Raw genomic sequence first — 24,857 nt, forward strand, 5'->3', positions numbered from 1 at the left:
TAAGTGTGGGAGACCAACACCAAGGCTGCGTGACTGCTGGATACACCTGATGCAGTAGTGGCACTGGGCTCAAGTTCTCACTTCTACATGAAAGATGGCAAACACAGCATTTCTGAAATACCTTCCATGACCTGAGTGACATCTGGCTTATGGCAAAAAAAAAGTAGACATCTTACTTTTTTTTTCATCACATGTGGTCTGTGGAGCTTAAAATGGAAGAGATGGAGAAGAATAAGAAGCTGTCTTTAAATACCTTAAAGATTATTTTAACAGGTTGTATTTCCTAAGTCTAGGCTCAGCACTGGCTGAGGAACCAGCCCCAAAGCAGCTGCCATTTTAATCACCATATGAAATGAAGATAACAGAAGTATTTCATATAGCACAAATAACTATGCAACACAGTGTAAACTGTCTTCTAATGTGCAAGCAGCACTGTAGGCCTATGATTTAAGACTTACAGCTTCTTATAGTCATGCAGAAATACTTCAGTTCTGTGTGCCATCACTCTCTGTGACTCACTGTCCATCATGAATCAAAGCACATCCAGGAAACAGGCAGAGGTTGTGCCATCCATCTCACTGTTTCCAAACCGTCTGCAGAGCTGCCTAGGGAAAAGTTCAGCAACGCCTATCAGTATTTAACAGCAGATACATGCTGAAGCCTTTAAAATGTTCAAAATAATGCTTCAGCTAATTGCTGGGTTGATCCAGTTTCTGCAACTGGAATCCATCCTCTTCCTCTCTGTTTATGACTTAACCATTATGATGGTCACAGCTCCTTCTGGTATTCCCAGTCTTGTTAGCTCTCTGCTGAATCTTCATACTCACTTCCCCCTCTTCCAAACTGTTGATAACACCACACTTAACTGAGCTGCACTTGCCACCATGATAAATTCTTGTCGATCAGAAACATGGGTTGAATTCTTTAACATTTCTTTTTTCAGCTCGCCAAGTAGTGGTGAGAAGTCCACCAGGTGCCCCAGATGGCCTCTGTCTGTGCTGCTGAGAAAGGCTGCTCTTATCACAGCAGAGTATTTGTTAGTGCAGTTTGGCACTGGTGCCACTGGTGACAGCTTAAAATGAACAGTACCAAGCAAGAAACCACTATTTCAGAAAGGTGCATCGGTGAGGATATATTTGATATACAAACTAGGGAATGACAGGCCATTTCCATGGGCTGTGGTTCTGAGCAAGTACTTTACTTGCATTCAAGTAGCTTGTTTTCTAGCTAAAGGCCATTCCATGCCAAAGGCATGACACTGTAAGTGTAAACCCACTAATGATGCTTTTATGGTGAACATTCTACAGATGACAATCTCTTAGTTACAGTTTTTCTACAAAGGAAACGTTTCTATGAGAGAGCTAAATGTTGACATATTAGATATATGCTGATTTCCATTGGGTTGTCCCCAGACAGATTTACTATTAACAACTGAGACCTAAGTACTTCAACAAGACGGAAGCAGAGCAAAGACGAACGTTCAAATGTCACAAAGATTCCATCTTAATCAGCACCTGATGAAATTAGCTAATTGCCATTTACACTTTTGGAGTGTATCAGTCTTTTTACACAGCTTAATGTCTAAGGACATCACCATGGCATAAACAATCAGGGTAATTGCAGGAAAAGATGTTTTGCAACCAACAACACAGTTGATTGGGTTATTTACACAACGCAAAAAAAGCCATAAATTACAGGGCATGCTGTACCAGGACCAAATGCTGCCCTTGGTTAGGCAACATACAACCATAATTGACATTAGGAAAATTCATGCACGTGTAAACTAGGGAAGCATTAAGCCCCATTTTAGCTGACTAATGCAATAGCCCCAGGCACTGGATAACAACTGATTGACAGAGCCAGCTCCCACCAAGCATTCTCCTGCTGGAGCCTTTATGAAGTGCTTTTGGTATCTCTCCAGCTGAGCCACCTCAGGTGTCTGACAGATGTGCTCTCCCCTCCCTTCCAGCATGCCAATGGCTCTGAACCAAGGAAACCCCAAGGTGATGTTCACTCAGCTTGGGATAAGCAGGAGCAGGGGATGATATTTCATTTCTTCCCATCATCTTTCTCCTCCATCACAAGCCTGGGATGCTTCCGGAGGGCAGATAAGATGAGTTAACACCAGGGCTGGGTGACAGGTTGGGCCAGGTGGTTCAGTGGTTGCATCCCAGCAGGCAGAGATCACTTTGGATTCATCAGCAGCAGTTTCAACACTAGCTCAAGGTGCGGGGAAAAGAATCCATTTTTCTTCTTTTGGAGTGAAACAACACTTGGTGAGCTTAGTGAGGCATCATAAGTTTGGGCTCGGAGCTAGCAGTCCTTTTCCACGCACCTCGTGGTCATAGATGTTATGGAGCATCTGCAGTCCATACTTCCTAATCAGGCAGCTCACCAGCCATGCATTCACAATTTCCAAAGAGACCTCAACAGAATGGGCTCAAAGCATCTACTGAAGTCTTCAGGAGAGAAGACAACCAGTGGTGTTCATCAGGGCTTCATCTCAAGCACTGCTTGGGGAAGCAATAGAGGATGAGCTGGCAGCCAAGCCCTCCCTCCTAAGATATGTACACACAGAGGGCTGTGGTGTGGGTGTGAGTGCTGCATGTTTGTATGGTCACACTCATTTTGTTGGGGTCAGCCTGGGATGCAAAACACAGTGCTGTGGGGTTGAGCAGAAGTACGCTGGCTACCTTGGGTACCTATGAGGTTTGACTGATGAACCCTACTGACTTTAAAGGTTGTAATGTGTTTTCACACAGGAAGGAAGCATATTCATATAGAAGAAAATATAAAGATACGGAGTGGTTTATGAAAATCACTTGAGGGAGCACCTGTATTTTACAACAACAGTATTTGCTTTGCAGGAAAGAATGTCTTCTCTGGAGACACCAATTAGGAAAAAAAAAGGAAAAAGATCAAAGCAGGTTAAAGCTGAAAGTAGATTAATTTCACTTTGGCTCACTTTGATCCCCAAGAAGCATTAAATAGTTTTGTAGGATGCCTTGTTCCTCACTAGAGCGTGAACACTTAGTGCTTTCACATCAAATTTAGCATTATTGCAAAACTACAAGAAGATTACAGGGGAAACTGGACAGCAAAATTCCTTCAGAGTGCACAAAGCATCTCAGACTGCAGGTAAAGATGAACATTATGGTCCTGGCAACTCTCCCAGGTGCAAATCCTGAAAGTGTTAAAACTTTTTCCCTGGACCAGATAGAATCATAGAATCACTCAGGTTGGAAAAGACATTAAAGATCATTGAGTCCAACCATGACTGAACCATATTACACTAACAACTCTGCAGAATCACGTCCGTGAGCAGAGGACATTGCTCAGAAATGGGCAGAGGATGGCCTCTGCAAGGTAGATTTCACAAATACTTGCTATAGGACAGGCATTACTTAGTCCTAGAGCTCTGAATGACAGCTGGGATAAGTGATGCTCTGTGAGATACGAGAAACAGTTGTCATTGGTTTTTAAATACTGACTTATATTTGATGAACACAAAGTTTTGCCTAAAATATACTGCTACAAGTGAACACCTCTCAAGATGGGCTGGGAAAAGGAGCTTTTCAACTTGAAGAGTGTGAGAAACCCTACTCTGGAGAGAGAAAGTATCTGAACTAGTTGTGCAGGTGCTCCTTGTGCACACCTGGTGATGCTTTAAAAGGGAATGATTGAAAACAGCTGAAAAGTGACTGAAAGAAAAGAGAAATGCCACTATGGGCAGCCAGTCTGTGGCTTAAGGAGGTGTACTGGAAAGTGTTTTGTACTCTTCTGAGGATTATCTTATGGTAAGTAAGGTTGGTTTTGGAGATACGTGGTCTGGGATTGTGGATGTGTAATGGGTTGATGAGATGTTTGATGATTTTCTGGTTTTTTTTTTTTTTTTTTTTTAGTGAATTGTTATTTGAATTTATTTTACTAGAGCAAAAGGCTTCTGTTTAGAGTGAGTATGTTGTTGAACTGGAGGAGACTGAATGGGAGGTGGGAGTATTATATGTCCAGATATGTTAGTGGCATTCTGAAAAATGTATTTGGTGAGGATCCTGTTATTGATTTAAATTGCATGAATGTCAGACTTCTTCCTCCTTCTCTGGTCTTCAGTTAATTCCTGTGAAGGTGTGATACACTGCTCATCCATGTCTACAATCCTGTCTCATAACTGTGTGTTGGATGTGATAGGGAAAGTTCTGTCCCTTGGATAGGGTGGAGAAAAAATAAGTAGGATAGTAGATATCTATGTGTTCTTGTTGCTTATTGCTCCTATAATGTCTGTAGGGATGGATGAGATTTTTGTGCTTTTGAACACAAAGGAGAAAGGTCATCTTTTTTAGAAAGCTTTTGTTGGGGGAATAAGGAGACTTAAAATGTGGCTGACAATTACCGGTTACCATCACCACGCTACATGGACACCTTATGCGAAGAATGTTGTGGTAACTGTGGTGCTGAGAGTTTTATATTTAAGGAACGGATAGGAAAACTTCTGGCATGTGAAGGCACAAGGAGATGCAAGCTACATGCAGTGCCTGATTGGTTGTAGAACTGCAGAATGCCTTGGGTTGGAAAGGACTTAAAAACCATCCAGTTCCAAACACTGCTATGGACAAGGCAGCCACTCACCAGCTCAGGCTGCGTAGAGCCCATCCAACCTGGCCTTGAATGCCTCCAGGGATGGGGCTCCCACGCCTTCTCTGGGCAGCATCTGCCAGGTGTCTCAGTTCTGAATTATTGCAATTGACTACCTGAGTGTTACCTCTTGTAACAGTTAGAAATATTAATTTTTAATAAGTTCAGATGTTCAGCTTCTGAATTGACCCTCTAGCTCCTGACTACTTGTACTTGATATACTCTCCTCTTGTCAAGGACCTACAATATTTGATTGGGAAAAGTATTTGTGTTTAGTTAGATCTAACAGATTTTAATTCAGTCTCCTTTTACATGACACAAGTGCATTCGTGTTTCTCTCTGCAATCAGGGGAACTGCTGCAGACCACTGTTTTACTTACTTAGTAAGATATGAAGTCTTCCTGCAATAATAACCTATTTATATCAGAAGCTGTTCTGAGTGTGTTGTTATATCTGGAAGTCAAATGTACAAGGGAAGCCCCAGCACATTATGTTTTTATTGGGATGACATGAGTCGTGTGGAGGTAACCTTTGGTTTGCTTGTAGCAAGCAGCAGTCTTAGAGGATGCTGCCAGAATGATGCAACGCCCTTAATCTGATGGAGATAAAGTAATTTAATAAAGTGCACTATCTATATTGAAAACAATTTTGTTTTAACTGTGCCAGTAGACTTATGTAAGCATGCTGGGAGCAGTGGGGGCTGAGGAAAGAGAACTGGGGTAAGGGCAGTGGTAGATAAAATTCCCAGGTTACAAGCTCTTGATCACAGTCCAATTGTATCCTTGTCCAAGTACAGACAGAAGTGTGTGCATGTTCAATCTTTGTGCCTCTTACCACCAAACATCAGAGATGGAGACAGTTTATTAACTGAAGTGGATCCAAGTATTACTATTGGCTGAACTTTGCCCAGTACAGTGGGCTGAAAACACATGGTAAACCTCACTTGATCATTGCTGCTGAGATAACCTGATGATAGCACCTGGGACAGTCCATGCAAGAAACTACCCTAATGAATCCTCTCTAAGTTGCTTTGTCAAGACTGATGCCACGTGGACTTCTGTTGCTGTAAACAGGCAGAGTTATAAAATTACTGTAATGAGAGATTTTATTTTACGAACAAATCATTGCCAACCTTTTAATGCATCACAAGAGAATCCAAGGATTCCTGGTGTAACAGTACTGAGGCACAAGTCATGACATTGGGAAGGGTTTTGTTATTGATAAGCCGAGTCTGATTGAATCTGATTGATTTCTTTTATTTTTCCCACGTTAACTAAATTAGCATATAGGATGATAAAATATTCTTAGTGGTCTTTTCCCACTTCAATGATTCTGTGAAATCTTCAAGGCAGTTCTTAATGTATTGGGACTGTTAGAAGGCACAAAATGATTATCAGGTTGGTGAAATTGGGACTAACATTACAGTTGGTGCTGGAAGTAAAAGTGGTCCTACAGCCTGAACCAGAGGCCGTCAGCCTCAGTTCATCTGCACAATTAATCTAAACAGGGCATAAAGTATGTACTTAGACACTGGTTCATGGTCATCTGTGCTATCTGGCTCTGTGCTTCCCAGCCTCACCTACAGCTTGAAAAGCAGTAACCCTGTCGACAATGTCAGGACAAAGCTGAGGGGGTTTTATGGACCAGGACTGTTGAACAGGCAGAATTTGAGGCATCCACATTCTGAAGATGAGTTGAACTGTGGTCATGCTGTACCACTTTCTTTCCAGCCAGGTAGTGAGTGGAGTGGAATCTGCACTTTATTATAGTGCATTCATACAAATTTAGCCAAAGATTGTGCAAGTTTAGAAACAAATTAAAGATGCTTGCTGTATAAATCTGCAATGCTAGGCCACAATGTAATGAACAGATGGAAAAAAGCCATTGAGGTTTCTCAGTTTCTGCTTTGCCAACTGCCATAAAATGGTGTGTGCTAAGCACTGCTGATGAAGTTGTGCTTTCTGCTGTCTGCCTGGTGAAACTGATATGAACAAATAGCACTGCTGATGACTAGGAGCTATCTAGAGGTTTGGTGAGTGATCAAAAAGGCAGAGGTTGGCCTGGACAAACAAGGGGTGAACCAGGAACCATACGATGGGATCTGGGAGGGAATCAAGGTCAGTGGGTACATTAGAGAAGGAAAGATCATTGATGAAGTTATAAAACAACCTACTGCAGCCAGCTTTCATCTTAAGTATTATTAAGGTGTCAGAAGGCAGGTATCTGATACATTTACCAAGAGGCTCAAGTACCTTAAGTCAAGGGGCACAAAAGCATAGGTGCAATTTGTTTAGAATATCAGCGCTTCAGAGTATCTAATCTGCAGCAAGATTTTGCAAACACACAACGTCTAATGCTTACAGTAAAGTAAGCATAATCTGTGTGTACTGTACTTAAACTTTTTGTTCCCACTTTGGTTACTCATTACTCCTTTTTCTAGATATGATTCTCACGTGCATGAATCTGTATGTAACTACAAAAGGATGCCTTATATTTAGGCATGGACTTGCTATTTCTTTTTTTTCAACTGAAAATAAGTTGGGCCTTCTGGCATAGCAGTTGGTTTCAACACAGATTGTGCTTTTAAGGAAATGTTTCCAGCATTGTACATTTGTACACTGTCTGCTTTTTCTTCGTTTTCTTTCAAGTGTTTCTATTCAGGTGTTGTATTTCTCACCTACATCCTATCACATGTGCATATATGCATATTTACGTACACGTATGTGTTAGTCCTGGTCCTCTGTGGGTATATTCCAAGTATGTCTCCTAGAGGAATTATAATATTTCTATTTGAGCTACTAGGAAAGCACAGACAATCTTTAAAAGCATATGGAAAAAGTTATCTGTGATTAGATTTGTTTTATGGCAGATTCTTGCCTGCATAATGTGTCCTCATTGACTGCAGGAATATGATATTTAATGCCAGATGACTGCTGACCTTTCACTTCGAAGTGCAGGACAAAGGTACAGAGCAGGTTCATTAAGTTTTGACAGAAATTACTCCCCACACGCATTTCTCCTTCCAATAAACATATAAATTGAATTAAAATACAAAGATGTAGAAAGAGAATAAAAGGGAAAGAACAGCTGGAATTTTCAAAGACTGAGTCTAAGTGTAAGGAAGCTCAAGAATAATGAGGGGAGTCTAGACATAGAGCAATTTCCCTTGCTATCATCTCCATAGGTTGCTCCGAAAATAATACCTCCTATCTATTTCCTTGCAAGGAACAACAGATATAAAGATCAAAATTATACTACTTGATAGAGTAAATCTTCGCTATAAAACACTATTTGTCAGCATAATCACACCATTAATTATACAACTTCACTAGTGATGAACAAGAGTCTGTGTGCTGCTCTTATAACAATCCGTAACAGTGGAAGCAATCCACTTTCACAGCTGCTATGACTGCATTGTTACTAGGACAGTGTTGCCTATACAGTCCACCTTCTATAGACTTGAACAGAAGGAAGTCAGAAGGTGCCCAATACTTGCCATATGGTGGGCATGGTAGGACAGTCCAGCCAAGATTGGAAATGTGCTCCACAGTCTTCAAACTGGTGTGTGGCCTAGAGCTACCATCTTGCAAGCCAAACTTCTTCTCTGGCCTGACCCTGGAAGTTGAAGCCTTCAGCTTAGTCAGAATCAGGATGTAGCAGTCACAGTGGTTGGGTTCCCAGAAATCCAGAAGGATCACCACATTCTTATCTCAAGAGAGTGTGTGTCACTATACCTACTGAGGGCTGCATTTTGAACATTTCTTCTGATGGGGAATTCACACGTTCCCAGCACTCCTAGCATGGACTGCTGTTTTGACTCTGGTTTCTAGTGGTGATCACATCTTGTCACCAGAATGATGCGAACCAGGAAACTGTCACCTTCAGCCTTGTGCTGGTTCCATCAGTCCTGACAAACTTGCATATTGTATTTTTTTCTGCTCCTGTCAGCATTTATGGGATCAGCAGATGAGTGGATGTAGATGCTCTTCATTTCCTGGTGTGATAGCTGTCTGGAACATAGCTTTTCTTTCATGTTGCTGTTGCTGAAATGTAACACCTCGCTGCTTTGCTGTGCTTGCATCCAGTGCATTGTCTCCATAAATGTTCAGCAAGTGTTGAAGAAAGTCAATGGGTGCAATTTTTTCCACACAGAGGAATCCAATGAGACACTTTTTCTTCATATGTACTTCCATAACAGGCTCCAATTTGTAAGACTGCCCCTCTGCCATCTGTCACATGGCAACAGCATGTAACGAGATACTGGCAGTAAGGTTCAACTTCTATTGCCACACCAGCAACATACACCTCTGATGTTGGGTGCCAGCATAATAAAATAAGAGGCATTACTTTTGGAACAGACCTCATAAAAGTGCTTATGTAAACACTTCACAATACCTAGCAGAAAGGAATATCGGACTGTATATGCTAACAAAATCTGTTACTTGACTTCCCTCTACAACCATAAAAACAACAACAATCTGTTTGCAGTGTTCTTGTTCAAATAAGTGAGAAACCTAAAAATATGAGTATACTTCCTCACTATATATTTGGAGATAGAGAGGGGAAAAAACTTCAACATCTGAATTTTCTCCGTTCCTTATTGAGTAGAACAGCTGGCTCAATGCAGCAACTCAGAACATTGTTGAATTTTTATGTATATATTTTTTGCAGGAGAAACATACACTGATGTATGTGTGTATATATATATTTCAATCTCTGAAGGTTTTTTTTTTTTCCCTTTTAATTCATTCATAATGAAAACTCCTACTTCTTGAATGACAAAAACCTTCCTAGGTCCACTCTGTGAGAATGCTGTGTTCTTCAAAGAAAGTAATGGTTGACTGTCCCACTTCAATCTAAGAAAACAGACACCTAGATAATATCCTTGAACATCTGCAATAGTAAGATAATATTATAAGAGAATCTCACCTGACAGGTGCTTTCAAAAAAAAATCCTCACGTTAAGGCTGAATTAGAAAAATATTTTTATTTACAAGCGTAAATAACGTAGTGCAAGGAGAGTGGATTTAACCCTCAGTAATGCATAGATTGATGCAGTTTATAGTCTGTGATCTAAACACATTTGCAGAAGTGAATGTACATCTGCACTAGAAGTCAGACCTCTCCTACAGCCACTTACCCCACAGCTCTAAATCAGACAGAAGACACTTGCACCATATTCTTATTATCCATATTTTCCATCTAGTGTTTAATCAAAATGTCATTTAAAGAGGTATCTTTTAAGAGGTACTGTAGAATCTGAAATAAATCCTTTTGAGTGTTACCTATGTAAACTCAAGAAAATGAATTGTTCACTCATTTCATGTCACCTGGCACACTTGAATATTCTCTTATTTATCCATTAAGGACTCTACTTTCTCCAATCAATATCTCTTGGGTGGAGGAAATATTAACTGTTGTGTTCCTAGGAAATTGCTGACACTCATGAAACTTTGACATTTCAAGGGTTAGCCAGTAGTACTACTACATTATGACTGCACTGCAAATCCCCCCAGTGTTTATTTTTCAAAAGAGAATGTTTTCTGCACCAAAGAATTGGGATGGAATATAAGGTGTCAAAAAAAAAAAAACCACAAGAAACTGTTACGAGTACCAAATTCCTGGCTGGTGTGTGTGGCACGGAACTTGAAAAGCAGAAGTGGCTGAGTTTCACTTATTTATCATTTCCATGCTTCCAACTCAGAAAACTTCAGTAATTATACCAGTAAAGTGACCTTTACTGCATTTGAGCTTATCTAGTAAGTCATTAGATATGCGAGCAAAATATTTGCTTCAGCAAAACCAAGGGGGAGTTTTTGCATCAGTTAGGTATTGACTTTGTCGTCTTCTAGTCCTTCAATAAAATACACAAAGATCATTTGTTGGGTATAGTAAGATAAGCTGTATTCCCTGTTTGGAGTGTTAAAGTTATTATAGGGGTGGTTTTCTACTAGAATAATTAGATCTGTGGATTTCCCTGTAATTTTGGATGTTGGGCTGTATTATTAATGTTACTAATAAGGTTGGTTGCCAGTACTTAGGTTGGTGGTTGTTCATATCCCGTATTCCCGTAGAGCCTTAAGAAGAATACACGTCAGCTGGTAACAAGAGGATTCAGAGGGTTTAACTCCTGCTGTGCTAAATCATTTGATAAAGTAGATTCATCTTGTTGCACTGGTCTTGTAGCATCCTCATTGCTGTTCCCTGAGGAAGGCTCAGCCAATGACAGTTGCGATCTTGTTCCAGGAGAATTACTGGCTTCAGGAAAAAAAGCAAAAGAAATTATTAAAAAGAAACTCCATTCCATGTAAGAAAATGACAAATTAAAAACTCAATCTTTAAATATTAAGTGGCTGTAAAATTGCAATATAAATATGATACTACACAAAGGCTAGGAAATATAAAATAATTAAAAAAAGAGTATCTGTAACTTTAACTATGCCGTTTGTACACATGCATTGCGACTCCCAAGTTGGATCAATTAAAGCTAGTAAGAAAGGACATGCAGATTTCTGAATTACTTCCATAATCAGCACATTATTTACAGTGATGTCCTAAATGCTGTCTAGTAATTAGAAAGTTCAAATAATCTTATATGTCTATCTCAGCATTAAATATATTTTAAAAACACTATTCCCTTTTGGTGTAGATTGGCAGCTGGGAAGATATTTATATTGCAGAAATGTTTTTCTTTTCTAAAGTAAATGCTTTTAGTGGAAGAAAACTCTAGTTCTGGACAGGAAGAATCTGCAATTGCTAATTCAGTGTATTTACTGATTCTGTTACTGGTCTGAAGAGGAACTGACTAGTCTCAAGTTATTCCTCTGTACTAGTTCTCTGAACTGCACTTTTACTCCCATGCTCTGACTGGATGCAGCTGTACAGAACATGGGATGCAGTCTTACACACTGGAGAAACAATGTATGAACTCTCACAGTCATATAATTAGTGACTGCATAATCTCCTGCAGTTAGTGTTTTTATTAAGAATCAAAGGTTTTATCAAGGGAAATTCTCAAGAAACTAACAGGTTTAAACCAGTTATCTGTGTCTGACTTCATGTGATTCTTTCAACAATCAAACAATGACTTGCATATCAAAGAACTTGCTGTGCACAGGCCGTTCTACCATATCTAGAATTCCCACTGTTATTTTTAAAGTTCTTACTGAAACAAAAAGGTCACTCCTATTATTTATTCAGTTTTATTATGAAAAATACTTACCAGATAGAGCCTGAAAATAGTGTACTGAAAATGCAACCAGAATTGATAGAAGAAAGGTTCCCATGAAATATATCTGTGACAGGAAGATTAAAAATGTTAGATCAATGGAAAGCAAAGATAGTGCTCCAAATGAACTGGTGCATGCACCGAAGGAACAATACATACCAAAGTAGATTGTAAAATATTGTTCCACAAAACTCTTGTGTAGAAATAAAGCAATGCTAATGAGCATGGGCTAATTGATTCTTGGTTACTATGGTTCCAGCACCTACAAACAAAAGATTTTAAAAAAATTAGTCCTACTTTGTAATTTTGTGGCATCTGTAATCTGAGAATCTCCAGTGTGCTTGCAGTAGCCTATAACAACAATCAGATATGATTAGCAGTATCTCACATATGGTGAAGTAAAAATTCAAAGAAATCCCAGATTAGCCTCATCACGCACAGAATACCTTATCCTAGGAGTATATTTATATTTTCTGATTTGTCAACAACTGGTCCAGGGCATCCAGGCTGCCCTTGCTGAGAACTACAGTACAATGTCATATCTGTGTGTCATATCTAGGATATTTTATAACTCATGTGAGTCACCAGCAGTTGGACTTGTTTCAAGATTAGGTCTACAAAATCGGGCTGTCTGTGCAGGAAATTGGTGCTTAAAACTCCTTCAGAGAAAACGGAGTACTATGTAGTGCTATCAGAGTTCAGAGTGCTTTACTGATTAACTGCGAGGGATCTGGTGTGAACTGAGTTGTGCTCTTGGTTTCATGAGTTAGGACTTTACCAGCTAGGAGAGTTTTAACTTCTAAATCATGGATACTTTGAGTTTGAATTGATTTTATTTACTTTTTTTTTTTTTTTTTTAACCAAGCTGAGGCTGTGTAGGTCTACGTGCACATGCCATTCTGGACAAAAGTGTAGAATGATGGGAAATTACAGCAGTGCTGTCCACTCTGGTGTCTTTCTCCCTGCAAAGCAGATGCCTTCAGCTCAAGTGAAGGTTAAAATTCAGGTTCAGGTTTACAATCCTAGGAAGACCTACTTAGCTGACTGCTAATTTAATTTAATGGAAGCAATTTAAGGTACAAGTTCAGGCTAACTGCGACGAAGGATCATTTTGGTGGACTGTTGACAAATTAACAAGTGAACCCTTAGTGTTGGTATCATCTTTTTTTTTTTTTTTTTTTTCCTTTTTGTTGCAGCACTCAATGACAAAGCAAAAAAAAACAAAAATAAACAAAAAAACCCACCAAAAACAAAACAAACAAAAAACAAAACAAAACAAAAACAACAACAAAGAAAAACCAACCACTTGTACTTTCTTTGCAGCCTCATATTTAATCATTAGCTCCACTTCCCTTAAATATATGGAAAGGCAGTTCCCCATATCCACCAAATAATGTGTAAGCTTTCAATTTGCACCATGTATTTCCAACACTGGGAAAAGAAACCTAAGATCTGTACTGGAAGTACTGGAACCAGAGTTCTTTAGGTGATTCCTGCATATATAGTACTCGCACAGCAGTTTAGGCAGTGGATCTGCAATGTTCTCCTATCTACCACTGTGCCACCCCAGTGCCAGGATGATCTGTGGCACAGTAGGACCAGGAATACATTGGAATGTCTTTGCATAAACAGCAGAAAGAACTACTGTTTTTCCAGTTACATGCTTTTAAATTCTATATTCTATATATATATATATATATATTACAAAAAAAAAAAGTTTTTGGACAGATGCAAATTATTAATGACTAAGTTAGGAACTTAAAAACATAGAATTGTAAAAGTCTATCTGGATCATTAAATTTAGTCACTGCTAATTCAGGGAACCACATACAATCAGGTCTCACATAACAAGCACAAACTGAAGTGTATTTAGCAGTTAAAGCATTTAAAACAGGTTGACCTGCCTTAAATCATACAGGGGTATGAAGTTAATAATTACAAGAATTGCTGTTCTCCAAAGTAAATGCTACTCGTGATAAAATAGAAGGCTAAAAAAAAAAAAAAGCCCACAAAAAAACCCCCTCACCTGTAATAAAGTTCCTGAAGAAGTGAAGTATTACCAGAATGCAATGCCTGATCAATTTCCAAGTAATCCAGAATGTAGGAAGGTATGGAGTTGCCCTCTTCTATGAGAAGGGCCAAATTAAAGAAACCCTAGTAGTAAAAAAAAGTATATATGCATTTTAACCATTAATATTCCATATATGTATTTGGAGACTAGTATAAGTATCAAGTATCTGAACAATTATATTAGTGTAACATAATATTCACTGAATAATTACAAGAGACTTACATTCTAACTGAATACCCAGTTAAATACAGAAAATGCAAAAGAATTAGCAGTCATTTGCTGCGACAGTTTTCTCAGAAAGTCAATAAAAATCAGAACGGTGAAACTGAGAGGAGAAATTTGCTCCAAGTAATTTAAATCCTTAATGTTACACTTGGCCTACTTGGACTTGCTGTAGCCATCAATATGACCCCTTAGAGCCTTGAATATGAATGCATGGGAGATGTACTGGAGGACTCCCTATCAATCTGGCTTTCATACTTCAAAATAACTGTTCATGTTTACCTTCTTCCCTTTACTAGCTTATCAGTATTTTTTTGTCCTAATATCCTGAAACAGAGATCCCAAGTATGCCACCTCTAATAAATTAGCATACAATATATTATCTGTAGACACGGACACTGTCAGAGATATAGGGAGAATACTGGATATAGGACATGCCCAAACACCATGAAGGCAGAATGAAGAGTTGAAATATTGCATGTTTCTACTAATGTAACATCATATATTTCTTCATTATGAAACATTTTAAGATGGATCTTTTGTTGATGGAGAGAACAACATTTACTTTTGCATATTCTTGGTACCGTGAATGGAAATGGACCATTCTTCCTATTTTCAAAACAGCAAACAATTGAAATGGAAGAAAATTCAGGCACTTAGCTCTTCTGCTTGCAGTGCAAGAAATGCCAAAGGTCAAAAAAGAATCAAGTGTATCGAGGTATGGTAGTAGTGAATTAGGCTTTTCATCTTCAGCAACCTAACTCTAAGCATGTCCTTCTATTCTAGGTCTGCCTTCTATTATGAAATAGTAACTACTGATCTACAATAACCAGTCTCAGATTAGATTGCTCTAGTGTTTCACTAACATGTTACAACAGCAGACCTACCTGTGAATCTCCCTCTAATGCAGCCTGTGCATACATCCGCACTGACCGATCAAGGTCTTTAGACTGGTTCTGGTAACCATAGTAGTAGAAGTCTCCCATCTTCAAATAAACTGTGGAAGAAACCAGTACCACGTTATTTAAAGCACTTGTAGAGACAGAATAAAGTAACCAGTAATGTGATGGAGAATTTAATAATCTTCCTACTTTGAGTGTATAAAAAAATAGAGGTATTCTTCCTCAATTGTCTCTGTGACTATTTTATATCTGACTGACAACTAAAAATATTTATCTCAACAGCAGCGGCAGAAAGAGAATATGCACTGGCTGGCAAAGATTCAGAGCAGTAGTGCAAAAACACTGTAGTGAATCACAGAGAGGAGATTCCTCTTGACTGTAACAGGCATGTCGTGCCAGCCCTGTCATGAGAACTCTCCAGGAATAAGCAGTGGCCTTGTGGTCACACTGCTGATGATAACGTAGCTCACAGAATCTCTACTGCCAGGATTAGACTCTCCTACAAGGAGGGCTTGATCCTCCACTAATGCAGAAAGGAGCCTAAGATTAATGTCCCTTTATGCTATTCACGTGAAGAGAGAAAAAGTAATAAAATCCTTAATTTGCTGAAGTCAACAAGTCATCTTTCCTTTAATGCAATGACAGTCTCACCTCATGAGTCTGAACTGCAGAAGCTCTTCTAATGTAAGATTTAAGCAGTGGATCTGGAGGAATGTCAAAACTGCACCCTGCTAAGCTATCAAACTCCTCACAAAGGCTAACAGCTTTTGCACTGTTTTGCAGCTTTAAGCACTATCAATGCAGTACTTAGTTCTAGTGCTTGAATTATTTTAAAACTGCATTCTTTCACATTCTTTTTATAGAAACTTTCTTATGAAGAAAAAAAAAAAAAGATGAGCACATTGAAATACTGAACTATCAAGGGTAACAAAATGATTTAGACATTAAAATCACAGATGTATTAACGCTTAAGACCAGAGGAATCTAACTTAAATGTGAATAAACCTTTTCTTTCAGAAAGGCATATATTTTGTTTTACAGAGAGAATCTTTCAGTTCCCCCATGGTAATCTGTGCCTATGATGATAAACTCTGTACCCTGACAGAAAAACTCACGATAAATTAGTTTAGCCTTCATTTGTTTCTCATGACTCAATTATGATATGGAAGTATATTTGCTTTTGGATTTTCTCTCTGATAAACTAAACAGAGTGAGCTCTTAAAGTCTGCTGCTATTTTTTCCTTCAACGTTGAATCAATTGCTCAGGCTCCTAAATGTCTGGATGTCTGGTGCTTTCTAAGCATAGTTGTTTTGTTGTTTTTTTTGTTTTTTTTTTTTAATTGTTCCTCAGAATTTTTAAGAATTTCCCTTTTCTATGATAAGTGTGCTGAAACACAACACGTAGCACACTTCTAATATTCCTGTTAAGACACTGAAAAGAAAGTCTAAGCATGGATTACTCTTTCCTTAACTTGCTCACTCGCACAGAAGTTGCAACAAACGTAACTTTTGAAAATTATATATATATTTATATAAAAATTCAGAAAGAATTCCTTATACATACCAAATGAGGGTGCATTGATTTGAGACACAGAGAAATTGTAGTATCTCCAAACACAATCAATTGCTAGGTATTTCCTTGCTAGATCCTTGAAAGAAAATGAATTCATCCATTTATATCACACACAAGACATTAGGATCACCTTTCTACTAGAAGGTGTTCCTTTTAGAGTAATGAGTTATGAATACATGTACTTACTGGTCTTTCTTCACAGATGTGTGCTAAATTTGACTGTGACACTTCAATCCCAGTTTCAGCTGCTAGAACATAATGCAGCAAAGCTTCATGCCTAAAGTTAAATAGAATAAATTTGTGAAAGTATTAACAAAAGTCACAAGCATTTTACTTACATTTAAAATTATTACATAAATCGATAAAATCACCTAGGAGTAAAACCTGTGTGTAAGATTTAAAAGCAAAAGGCTGACGAGCCCATGCAACAGCTACATCTACTGGCAGTGCTTGGTGTAACAAGAATTGCTGGATCTCAAGAATTTTCAGTATTTCCTCTGTTCTACTGAAGCTAGATTAGCTCCAGTGTGCATTTACTGCATTTATTCTTTTACAGTGCAATGCTGATGATATAGCTATATTGATATTAAGCCCAATAATTTATTTAAATGTTTAGGATATAACATTCTTAAAAGACTCTTACCCTGTGCTCTTAAAAAATATCCATTATTAATCTGTTTATACCTGTCAAGCATTCATGTGGATACATCTTTGAAACACTTTACCTGTTCATTCATATGACTCTGTTCTATCTTTATAGACTATTGGTATTTTGGAATAGGAATTGTCTTTAACACTAGGATGTGTGAGTAAAGGACGATGTTGGTCCCTCTATGGGCTGTAGGCATTTCATTTATTGTAAAGCAAGCAATAGAAGATAATTTTGCATTTGCAATATGGCATTTCAGTATAGCGATACAGTGTTACAGAATTGAGGACAGTCCCTGCTTCTCTTCACATCAGTGGGTGTTTCGCCACTGATTTTGGTACTGCTGTTATTTCTTTTACTTGAGTTGGTGGCCTAATGTTAATTATTTTATTCTGCTATTAAGTAAATAAAAAATAGAACATGAACTTGAAGAGAACAGAACAAACATACCACGAAAGTTCCAGATAAGCATTGAGTGCTTTTCTAATGACATGACCTAAGTAACCATTCTTCTCTGCAACATGCTTTGCCCAGCTGTAGAAAAGAACAAACAAAATATTAACAGCTGTGCTCCAGTAATCCCAACCCACTTTGACATGAAGAACACAAAAGGATACAGGATCACCTTCTGAATTCCTTCATAATATGAACAATAAGATTTCACAGTAATTGCTGCAACAGTCATGCAGGTGTTGACTGAATGGGTCCTGGAGTGTATCCAGAAAAAGGCAACAAAACTGATGAGGGGTCTGGAGCACAAGTCTTATGAGGAGCAGCTGAGGGAACTGGGATTGTTTAGTCTGGAGACTGAGGAGGCTGAGGGGAGACCTTATAGCTCTCTACAACTACCTGAAAGGAGGGTGTGGTGAGGTGACAGTCAGCCTCCTCTCCTGCATAACTGGCAGTGGGGGGGGGAATGGTCTCAATTTGTGCTACTGGAGGTTCAAGTTGAATATTAGGAAAAATTTCTCCATTTCCCCTCCAAAAGTGGCCAGGTGCTGGAATGGGCAGCCCAGGAGGTAGCTGAGTCACTATTCCTGGAAGTGTTCTAGAAAAGTTTAGATGTTGTACTAAGGGATATAGTTTTGTGGGGAAATATTGGTGATAAGTAGACTGTTGGACTAGGTAATCTTGGAGGTCTTTTCCAAACTTGGTGAATCCATGATTCTATGAATAAGAACATATTTGCCAGTTTGCTTCCATAGGCATATCAGAGACATTCTGTGGTTTTTCTTAGCTTTCTATTTTTGAAAAAGGAAACACCAAATGCCCAAACTTAGTGATAAGTGCTATAATTTCTCATCAGCCTCTTTGTACAATAAGTCTTACATCTCTTAACATGCTAATATGCACTGCTGTGTTACATGGTACCTGCATTTTCTTTTCCTGCCCTTGGATCAACTCAGAGAACTAATGTACTTGGGTGCATCTGAAAGTACACCAGAAGTACTCAGCATCTCTCAGAATCTACTGGTAATTTAAATAATGCTCATATTAACGGGGATCAAACTTTACTACAGATTTGTTTCTCAGAGAGGTAAGCACCATGAAATAAAAGACATTTTGACTGTGGACTTAAAAATCACCAATAATCAGAATAACAGAAATAAATTCCCCTTTAGCAAATGATTTCATTCCTTACATTACAGCTTTTTCTGGATCTCTGGGGAATTCTTTCATATTTCCTGTGATGTAGTACAGAGAACATCGTAAAGTCCCTTCTATATGTCCTCCTTGAGCAGCTTTATAGAAATATTGTGCAGCTACTGTCTGTGAAGAAACAAAACACAGTTAAACAACTCTACATTGTTAATGCTTAGTGAGTTTTGGTTCCTAGGTCTCATTTAAAATCAATTTAAAACTTACAGCTACTTTTACTGCACTTAGGTGAAATTAATTACTTTCTTCAACTTTTTGGAAGTTTAGGCTGGAAAAGATTTTTAAAAACTAAAATTCTGAATGAAAAATTCAAGATCAGAGTAACAGAACTTAAATGTGAATAAACCTTCTTTCCCAAAAGCCTGGAGAACAACACAATGCTCAGTATGTCTTGCTGTGTATAGCCACCATACTCAAGTCTCTGAAAGTGATTTGTAAAAGATAACTCAGGCTGTGCAGGTGGGGCTAGAGCCCCAAAAGCAGGAAGGATGCTTTGCTTCAAGTGCTTTGTTTCTAAATTAAAGGAACACAAACACACACAGCTGGGATACTTGAATAACAGTCTAAGAAAAAGCATCAAAAACAAGCGAGTGAACCTAGCAGTCTCAAGAATAAAGCCCCAATCTTTAAATTGGGCACTAATGTAAACAATACCACCATGAAATACTGACTTACTTGATTTCTACTGAGTACTCCAGGGTAAATCCCATCTAAATAAAGGACACCAAGATTGTAGGATGCATCTGGATTTCCCAATTCTTCAGCAATTAACCAGTGCTTGGCTGCTTTTCTGTAGTCTCTTCTAAAATTGTGGTAATACCATCCCAGTCCATTCACTGCTTGGGGCAAGCCCTCAGGGAAGAAGAGCAGTTTCAGGTCACACATTTAACTCTGCTTTGGGTCATGCTGCACTCCCAACCTGCTGCCTAATTTTAGGTGCTCTCATGGGCTTTCCTGTCTGGGCACGTGGCACACACATTCAATCGAAATTCCAATTGAAATGCAGGGATAGAAAAGTTTACTTTTTTTGTCTTTTTACTTTTTTTTCTTTTTTTCCCTAGAGCTTTTCTTCCTCATGGCCTCGTGTTGACAGCAAGGAACAATAGTCAGTCCTCTTAGTATCTGTCAGGGTGTTCATTAAGAAATGATTCCACTCTGAAATCCAGCTCCTCTTTCTTCTTATTCTACAGAGTCTCAGTCATGTCTGCGTTCAGATTTGTACTTGGTGACAAGACCAGAGACTGTTTTTCACTCATTTTCTCTGCAGAGCCTAAATGGAAGACCTATCTTTGTGCATCTGCAGTGGAAATAAGACAATAAGAGAAGCCAGGGAGATAACCACACTTCCAGACAGGATTAGCAATCAAAGCTTTTGTTTTGGCTGCAGTGAGTCACTGTCTCCTTGCATAAATGTGTGGGTCATATGGTGGCTATCAGTTTGGTAGCAATTCAAATTCCTCAGAACCAGTAAATAAGTTTGGACATGCTATTTTTTCTTATTTGATGATGCACGTTTAATAGCACAGCCCTGCCGGAAACAATGACATAAGGTAACACAAAAACAAAAACAAAACCAAGCAATTTGTTTGCTACTGACTGCTAACATCATCTACCCTGCATATCCTCTTTCTTTAATCTTTGTAGAAAGAGCTGTGTACTAATGGCACTGACGAAGACATTCTGGAAGAGCATTTATTTTCCTTTCAAATGTGAGTAGTGTTGCTAGCTTATCTATCAAAATCCAAATGGTGTTCAATTTGTCATTAATTACGGTGTTATTGTTCTAAAGGTACACAGGATCACAAAAATGTAAATATGTGAGCCTAGCAAGAGTAAGAAAGTTATCTCTGGGCTGTTCCCTGGAATTTGCTGCTAAGATCCTGACTTAAAGGAATTTTTGTTATATTGTGAAAGTCATTCTGCTTACTTAAGCCTTTCTCAGTTTGGGAAAATAAGGTTTTCACCATTTAAGGTAAAGGCAATGGGAACCTATTATTTACACAAAATCATTATACACATTTTTATATTTTATGTAAAAGCTGGAGGCCATTATTATTGGCAGCTAGAATAGAAATTCTATGATAAGATATTAATTCCATTTTACCTTGGCTGCCGCTTTCTTCATCAGCTCTAAAGCAAGTTTTGTGTTCTTTTTCACACCTTGGCCCTAGGAAATATATAGTGAAACAATCACTGCTTACAATTACAGAATACATTCTCATGAAAATTCACATATATAATTTCAAATGCATTTTAATGTCAACACAAACACTTACTAGGTGTTATTCAGCTTTAAAAAGCTGTAATTTAAAGTACAGCTTTGGGCTTATCCTTCATTCACAGCTTTGCAAAACAGTAATGAATTTTGGAGGTACAAACAAGAAACATTGCTTACCTTAAACAACACAATGGCATAATCATATATTAACACTGGATCTTCTGTTTCTATTGCACCCTTTGCATACCATTCTATTGCTGCTTCAGGATTTTTTGCCACTCCTTGTTGGCCCCAAAACAGCATCTGAGCCAATCGTTGCTAAAAGAAAACAAGGTAAGCACCAACATTACAAATGTTAGCACTGAAACTGGGAATTTTCAGTGGAACCCACTTTTGCAGGCTTAAATAATGACTTATTAAATACATTAAATACTTATTAAATACAGATTTATTATGAGTGAAGAAACAATATCGCTTTGAGATACAGTTATGTCTTTAACAGTCGGGATGTAATTAGCTATCAGGAATCTTCATAGAGCTTCCTGATGATGAAATGTACTGATAAAGTCTGTAGTAATTGTATGCAAATCATATGATTCAGTATCACAAATTACGATGGTAATCTGAAGTTAGCAGCAATAACTGCACCATATCAAAGAAGAACCCAGGGAAAATGATCAGAGAAAGAGTTTGCCAAGTCACAACAACTCCTCCCGTGCACTGTTGTTATGGCTTTTTATGCCCACTGGATATTTTCAGACAGAAACACGGGAAACAGTACAAGCCTTTCTGTGTATGAGCAATTCTGTGTGTATAGAGAAAAAGTCTGTCTGCTATACTCCATAACTCTACTGATGCATACGTTATGTGTGTATAAAGCTAAGGAGGGCAAGTATTATTTTATACCTGTGCAGCTGCATTTCCTCTCATTGCTTCATGTTTTAACCACATAAAGACATCGCCGTTTTCTTTTGTTTGAGCTTTAAGCAGCTCATCATCCATTAGCCTTATAGTTTCAACAAATGCCTAAAGAGTAGAACAGAACAAAAAACACTGCACAATAAATTCATACACCTGCCACCTAATGAAGCTGCCTGCTGCCTACTTATCCTTAAAAATCTGTGGCCAGTTCCGAGTTCTACAATTCTCATCACCTCTTTGCTGACCAGAACATTAAGGAATATCCTTACCTCAACTACTTACTGCTTCATTATAGTACACAGCTCGAAGTCCACTCTACAGTGGAAAAGTATGCCAATGTGCCCACAGAAAAAAAAAAATTCTTAGTTTTGAATGCAATTAATAATGACAAAGAAGTGCTTTTGAATACATTTGAAATAAAAGAAATAGAATTTTCAAGAGATTTTTAAGGTTTTTTAGTTCGTATAGAAAACTCTTCAAACAAAACCCAAAATCTGGCAGAAAGCTTAATAAAGACATGCCTATAGTCATTCTTTTTGGTGGGTCAAAATTTTAGTACTGGCCTACCTTGACTAGCCTTTCCAGAAAAGCTTTGCTACCTTCTGATCAGCAACTAATTCTGAGATTGTTTTGCTGTAACTTTATGTCCTCAGGTAGGCCTTTAATAACCAAATTTTTTACATTTGATTTTAGAAAAGGTAGAAGTATGGAAAGGATAATGAACATTTCACTGAATTTCATGATGTTCGGCTACTGAAACAGCAGACCAGATGCTTAATAATGATGGTTATCAATATTAATGATTAAAAATCTGAGTGAGAAATTAGGGCCTAGGAATAAAACTTAGACTTTACTGAAAGATAAACACATGGACAATCCTGGGGACTTTTGCCTAACATTGGGTTGGTTTCCCCCTTCCTATGAAATGAAGTTATAATACTTATACATAATTTGTGGGATTTTCTAACAATCAGACGAGTTAATGCTTGTAAATCAAGATGTCCACACCTTTAGTATTAACATATGAAAAGTCACTTTCACAGAAAACAATCCGGTTACACTTAAAATTCTTTTACCTGTTCCCCTTTTATAGTGTGCTGATCCAAGGAGGTCTTTATTGCAATATTACTGTAATAAGCATATGACAGCTCCAAATCAAGTGGATAGTTATTAATGCCTTGGTAATGCTTATAGCCAAGATTCATCACAGAAAGTCTCTCATTCCCCTGAGCCCCGACCAAACTGTACAGCAGTCCCTGGCAAAAATCAACAGAAAAGCTAGAGTGAATTCACAGTGTATATCACACATTTAACATTTTCATGTAGAGGTACAAGCAACAGAGGGTTGCCTGTAGTAACAGTAGCTAATATAGCAGCTATATTAACACAGAATCAACAATGGCCCCAAAGTAGTTAAAGTGTGCTTTATATGCATAAAAAGCTTTGTAAAAAAAGCTAGTCTCTCTAAATACATTTAAAATTACTGTACACTGTGTGCAGTGTTTTTGTAAGGCCACATTATTATAGAACTAATAAGACTCTAATACTCTGATACTTTTTATAGTCAGCAGTGGCCTCTAACTATTGTCACTGATATCATCTGTGTTTTAGCACCGAATTCCCTGGAAACACATAGTGGCAAACAAACAGCACTCAAAAATTTTACCCTCAGGATCCAACAGGACTAGGAGGGGACTTGTGTAGCTAAAGGGAGCTTTGTGTTAAAACCCTGTAAGTCATATTGTTTGGTGCTAGAAATAGCCTAGGTACTGTAAATTTGCCAACACAATTTTCAGCACTGTTGCATTATTACAATTTTTCATCTGCATAGTAATAAAAAAAGTGGTGTCCCATCTACAATGGACATTAAATCATCTATTACACTATTAGAAGCAGATCCAATGGAAATATTTTTCAGCCACCATAATTAGTACTAGGTACACTCCACAGTTAGGGTACTAAGAATATTCCTGTCTAAGATTTCCTGTGTTTCTGAAACTGAAGTGAACTTGGTCTCTTTGGAGTTTTTATGAATTGTAACTACATTAGGCAGAGCTGCTATTCTTTATTAGCATCTTACATTACGTTATTGTATCATCGCTAAATATCTTTTGGCAATTTCAATACAACCCTTTTCCAGTGATAGATACCTTCTTCCCTGACCTTAGAATGGAATCCAGAAACACCTCGGTTATTTGCAATTTGCCTTAACAGTCTAGAGAACACATACTCCATGCAGCTACTCAGCCAAAGCATGGTCATTTTATTTTCTAAGAATATAAAGGTATTTCCTTTCTTTACCCAATTTTAGACATTGACAAGCAATTTAGGTAGTTTCAGAAATTTCTGAGTTGTGCAACTTTTGAGCTTCTGAAAACCTGAGATTTAATACTAAGACTCTGTATTGCAGTAGACCAGCAGCTCTCCCATGGCTAATGATCAGGTCTCCAGAAAGAACCATTAACTTTCTAAATTCTTCTACTGTGGTTACCTTTAATAACTTGATCATATACTCAGAACCATATTTTTGTAAACTGTACCGTGAAACTTCTTTTCTGACTCTACCATAAAACCTTTTTGCTTTAGGAGATCTGCCTTAAAGGACATATTTTCATTGCCACCTGTGGGTCTGTGGGTAACTCAAGGGTTACTTCCTCATTCTGCTTCCTCAGCAACTGGGAAAAGAAGCATGTTTCCATCCTGCCATTAGTACCATTTTTAGATCTTATTAAATCATTTATTTTCATGCCATAAGGAATGAATAAAGATTTCACTGCCACAG

General features: G+C 38.1%; 1 protein-coding gene across 1 annotated transcript in view; it reads right to left on the reverse strand.

Annotated features, from left to right (window-relative positions):
- Positions 1–9,600: 9,600 nt before the first annotated feature.
- SEL1L3 (SEL1L family member 3) overlaps positions 9,601–24,857 on the reverse strand; it is a 30,408-nt gene continuing 15,151 nt past the window's right edge. Inside the window, exons 11-24 of the mRNA XM_052683314.1 lie at positions 23,152–23,331; positions 22,061–22,180; positions 21,332–21,472; positions 21,041–21,103; positions 19,612–19,788; positions 18,920–19,047; positions 17,728–17,811; positions 16,815–16,905; positions 16,620–16,704; positions 15,041–15,150; positions 13,887–14,014; positions 12,020–12,122; positions 11,855–11,927; positions 9,601–10,890 (exon numbers count right to left, since the gene is read on the reverse strand). Coding sequence (XP_052539274.1) covers positions 10,727–10,890; positions 11,855–11,927; positions 12,020–12,122; positions 13,887–14,014; positions 15,041–15,150; positions 16,620–16,704; positions 16,815–16,905; positions 17,728–17,811; positions 18,920–19,047; positions 19,612–19,788; positions 21,041–21,103; positions 21,332–21,472; positions 22,061–22,180; positions 23,152–23,331 — 1,647 coding nt within the window. The 3' untranslated portion in view covers positions 9,601–10,726. The remainder of the gene's footprint in view (positions 10,891–11,854; positions 11,928–12,019; positions 12,123–13,886; positions 14,015–15,040; positions 15,151–16,619; positions 16,705–16,814; positions 16,906–17,727; positions 17,812–18,919; positions 19,048–19,611; positions 19,789–21,040; positions 21,104–21,331; positions 21,473–22,060; positions 22,181–23,151; positions 23,332–24,857) is intronic.

This window comes from Tympanuchus pallidicinctus, unplaced genomic scaffold, assembly GCF_026119805.1.
Source record: "Tympanuchus pallidicinctus isolate F22 unplaced genomic scaffold, pur_lepc_1.0 scaffold2, whole genome shotgun sequence".
In the NCBI taxonomy this organism is placed as follows: domain Eukaryota; kingdom Metazoa; phylum Chordata; class Aves; order Galliformes; family Phasianidae; genus Tympanuchus; species Tympanuchus pallidicinctus.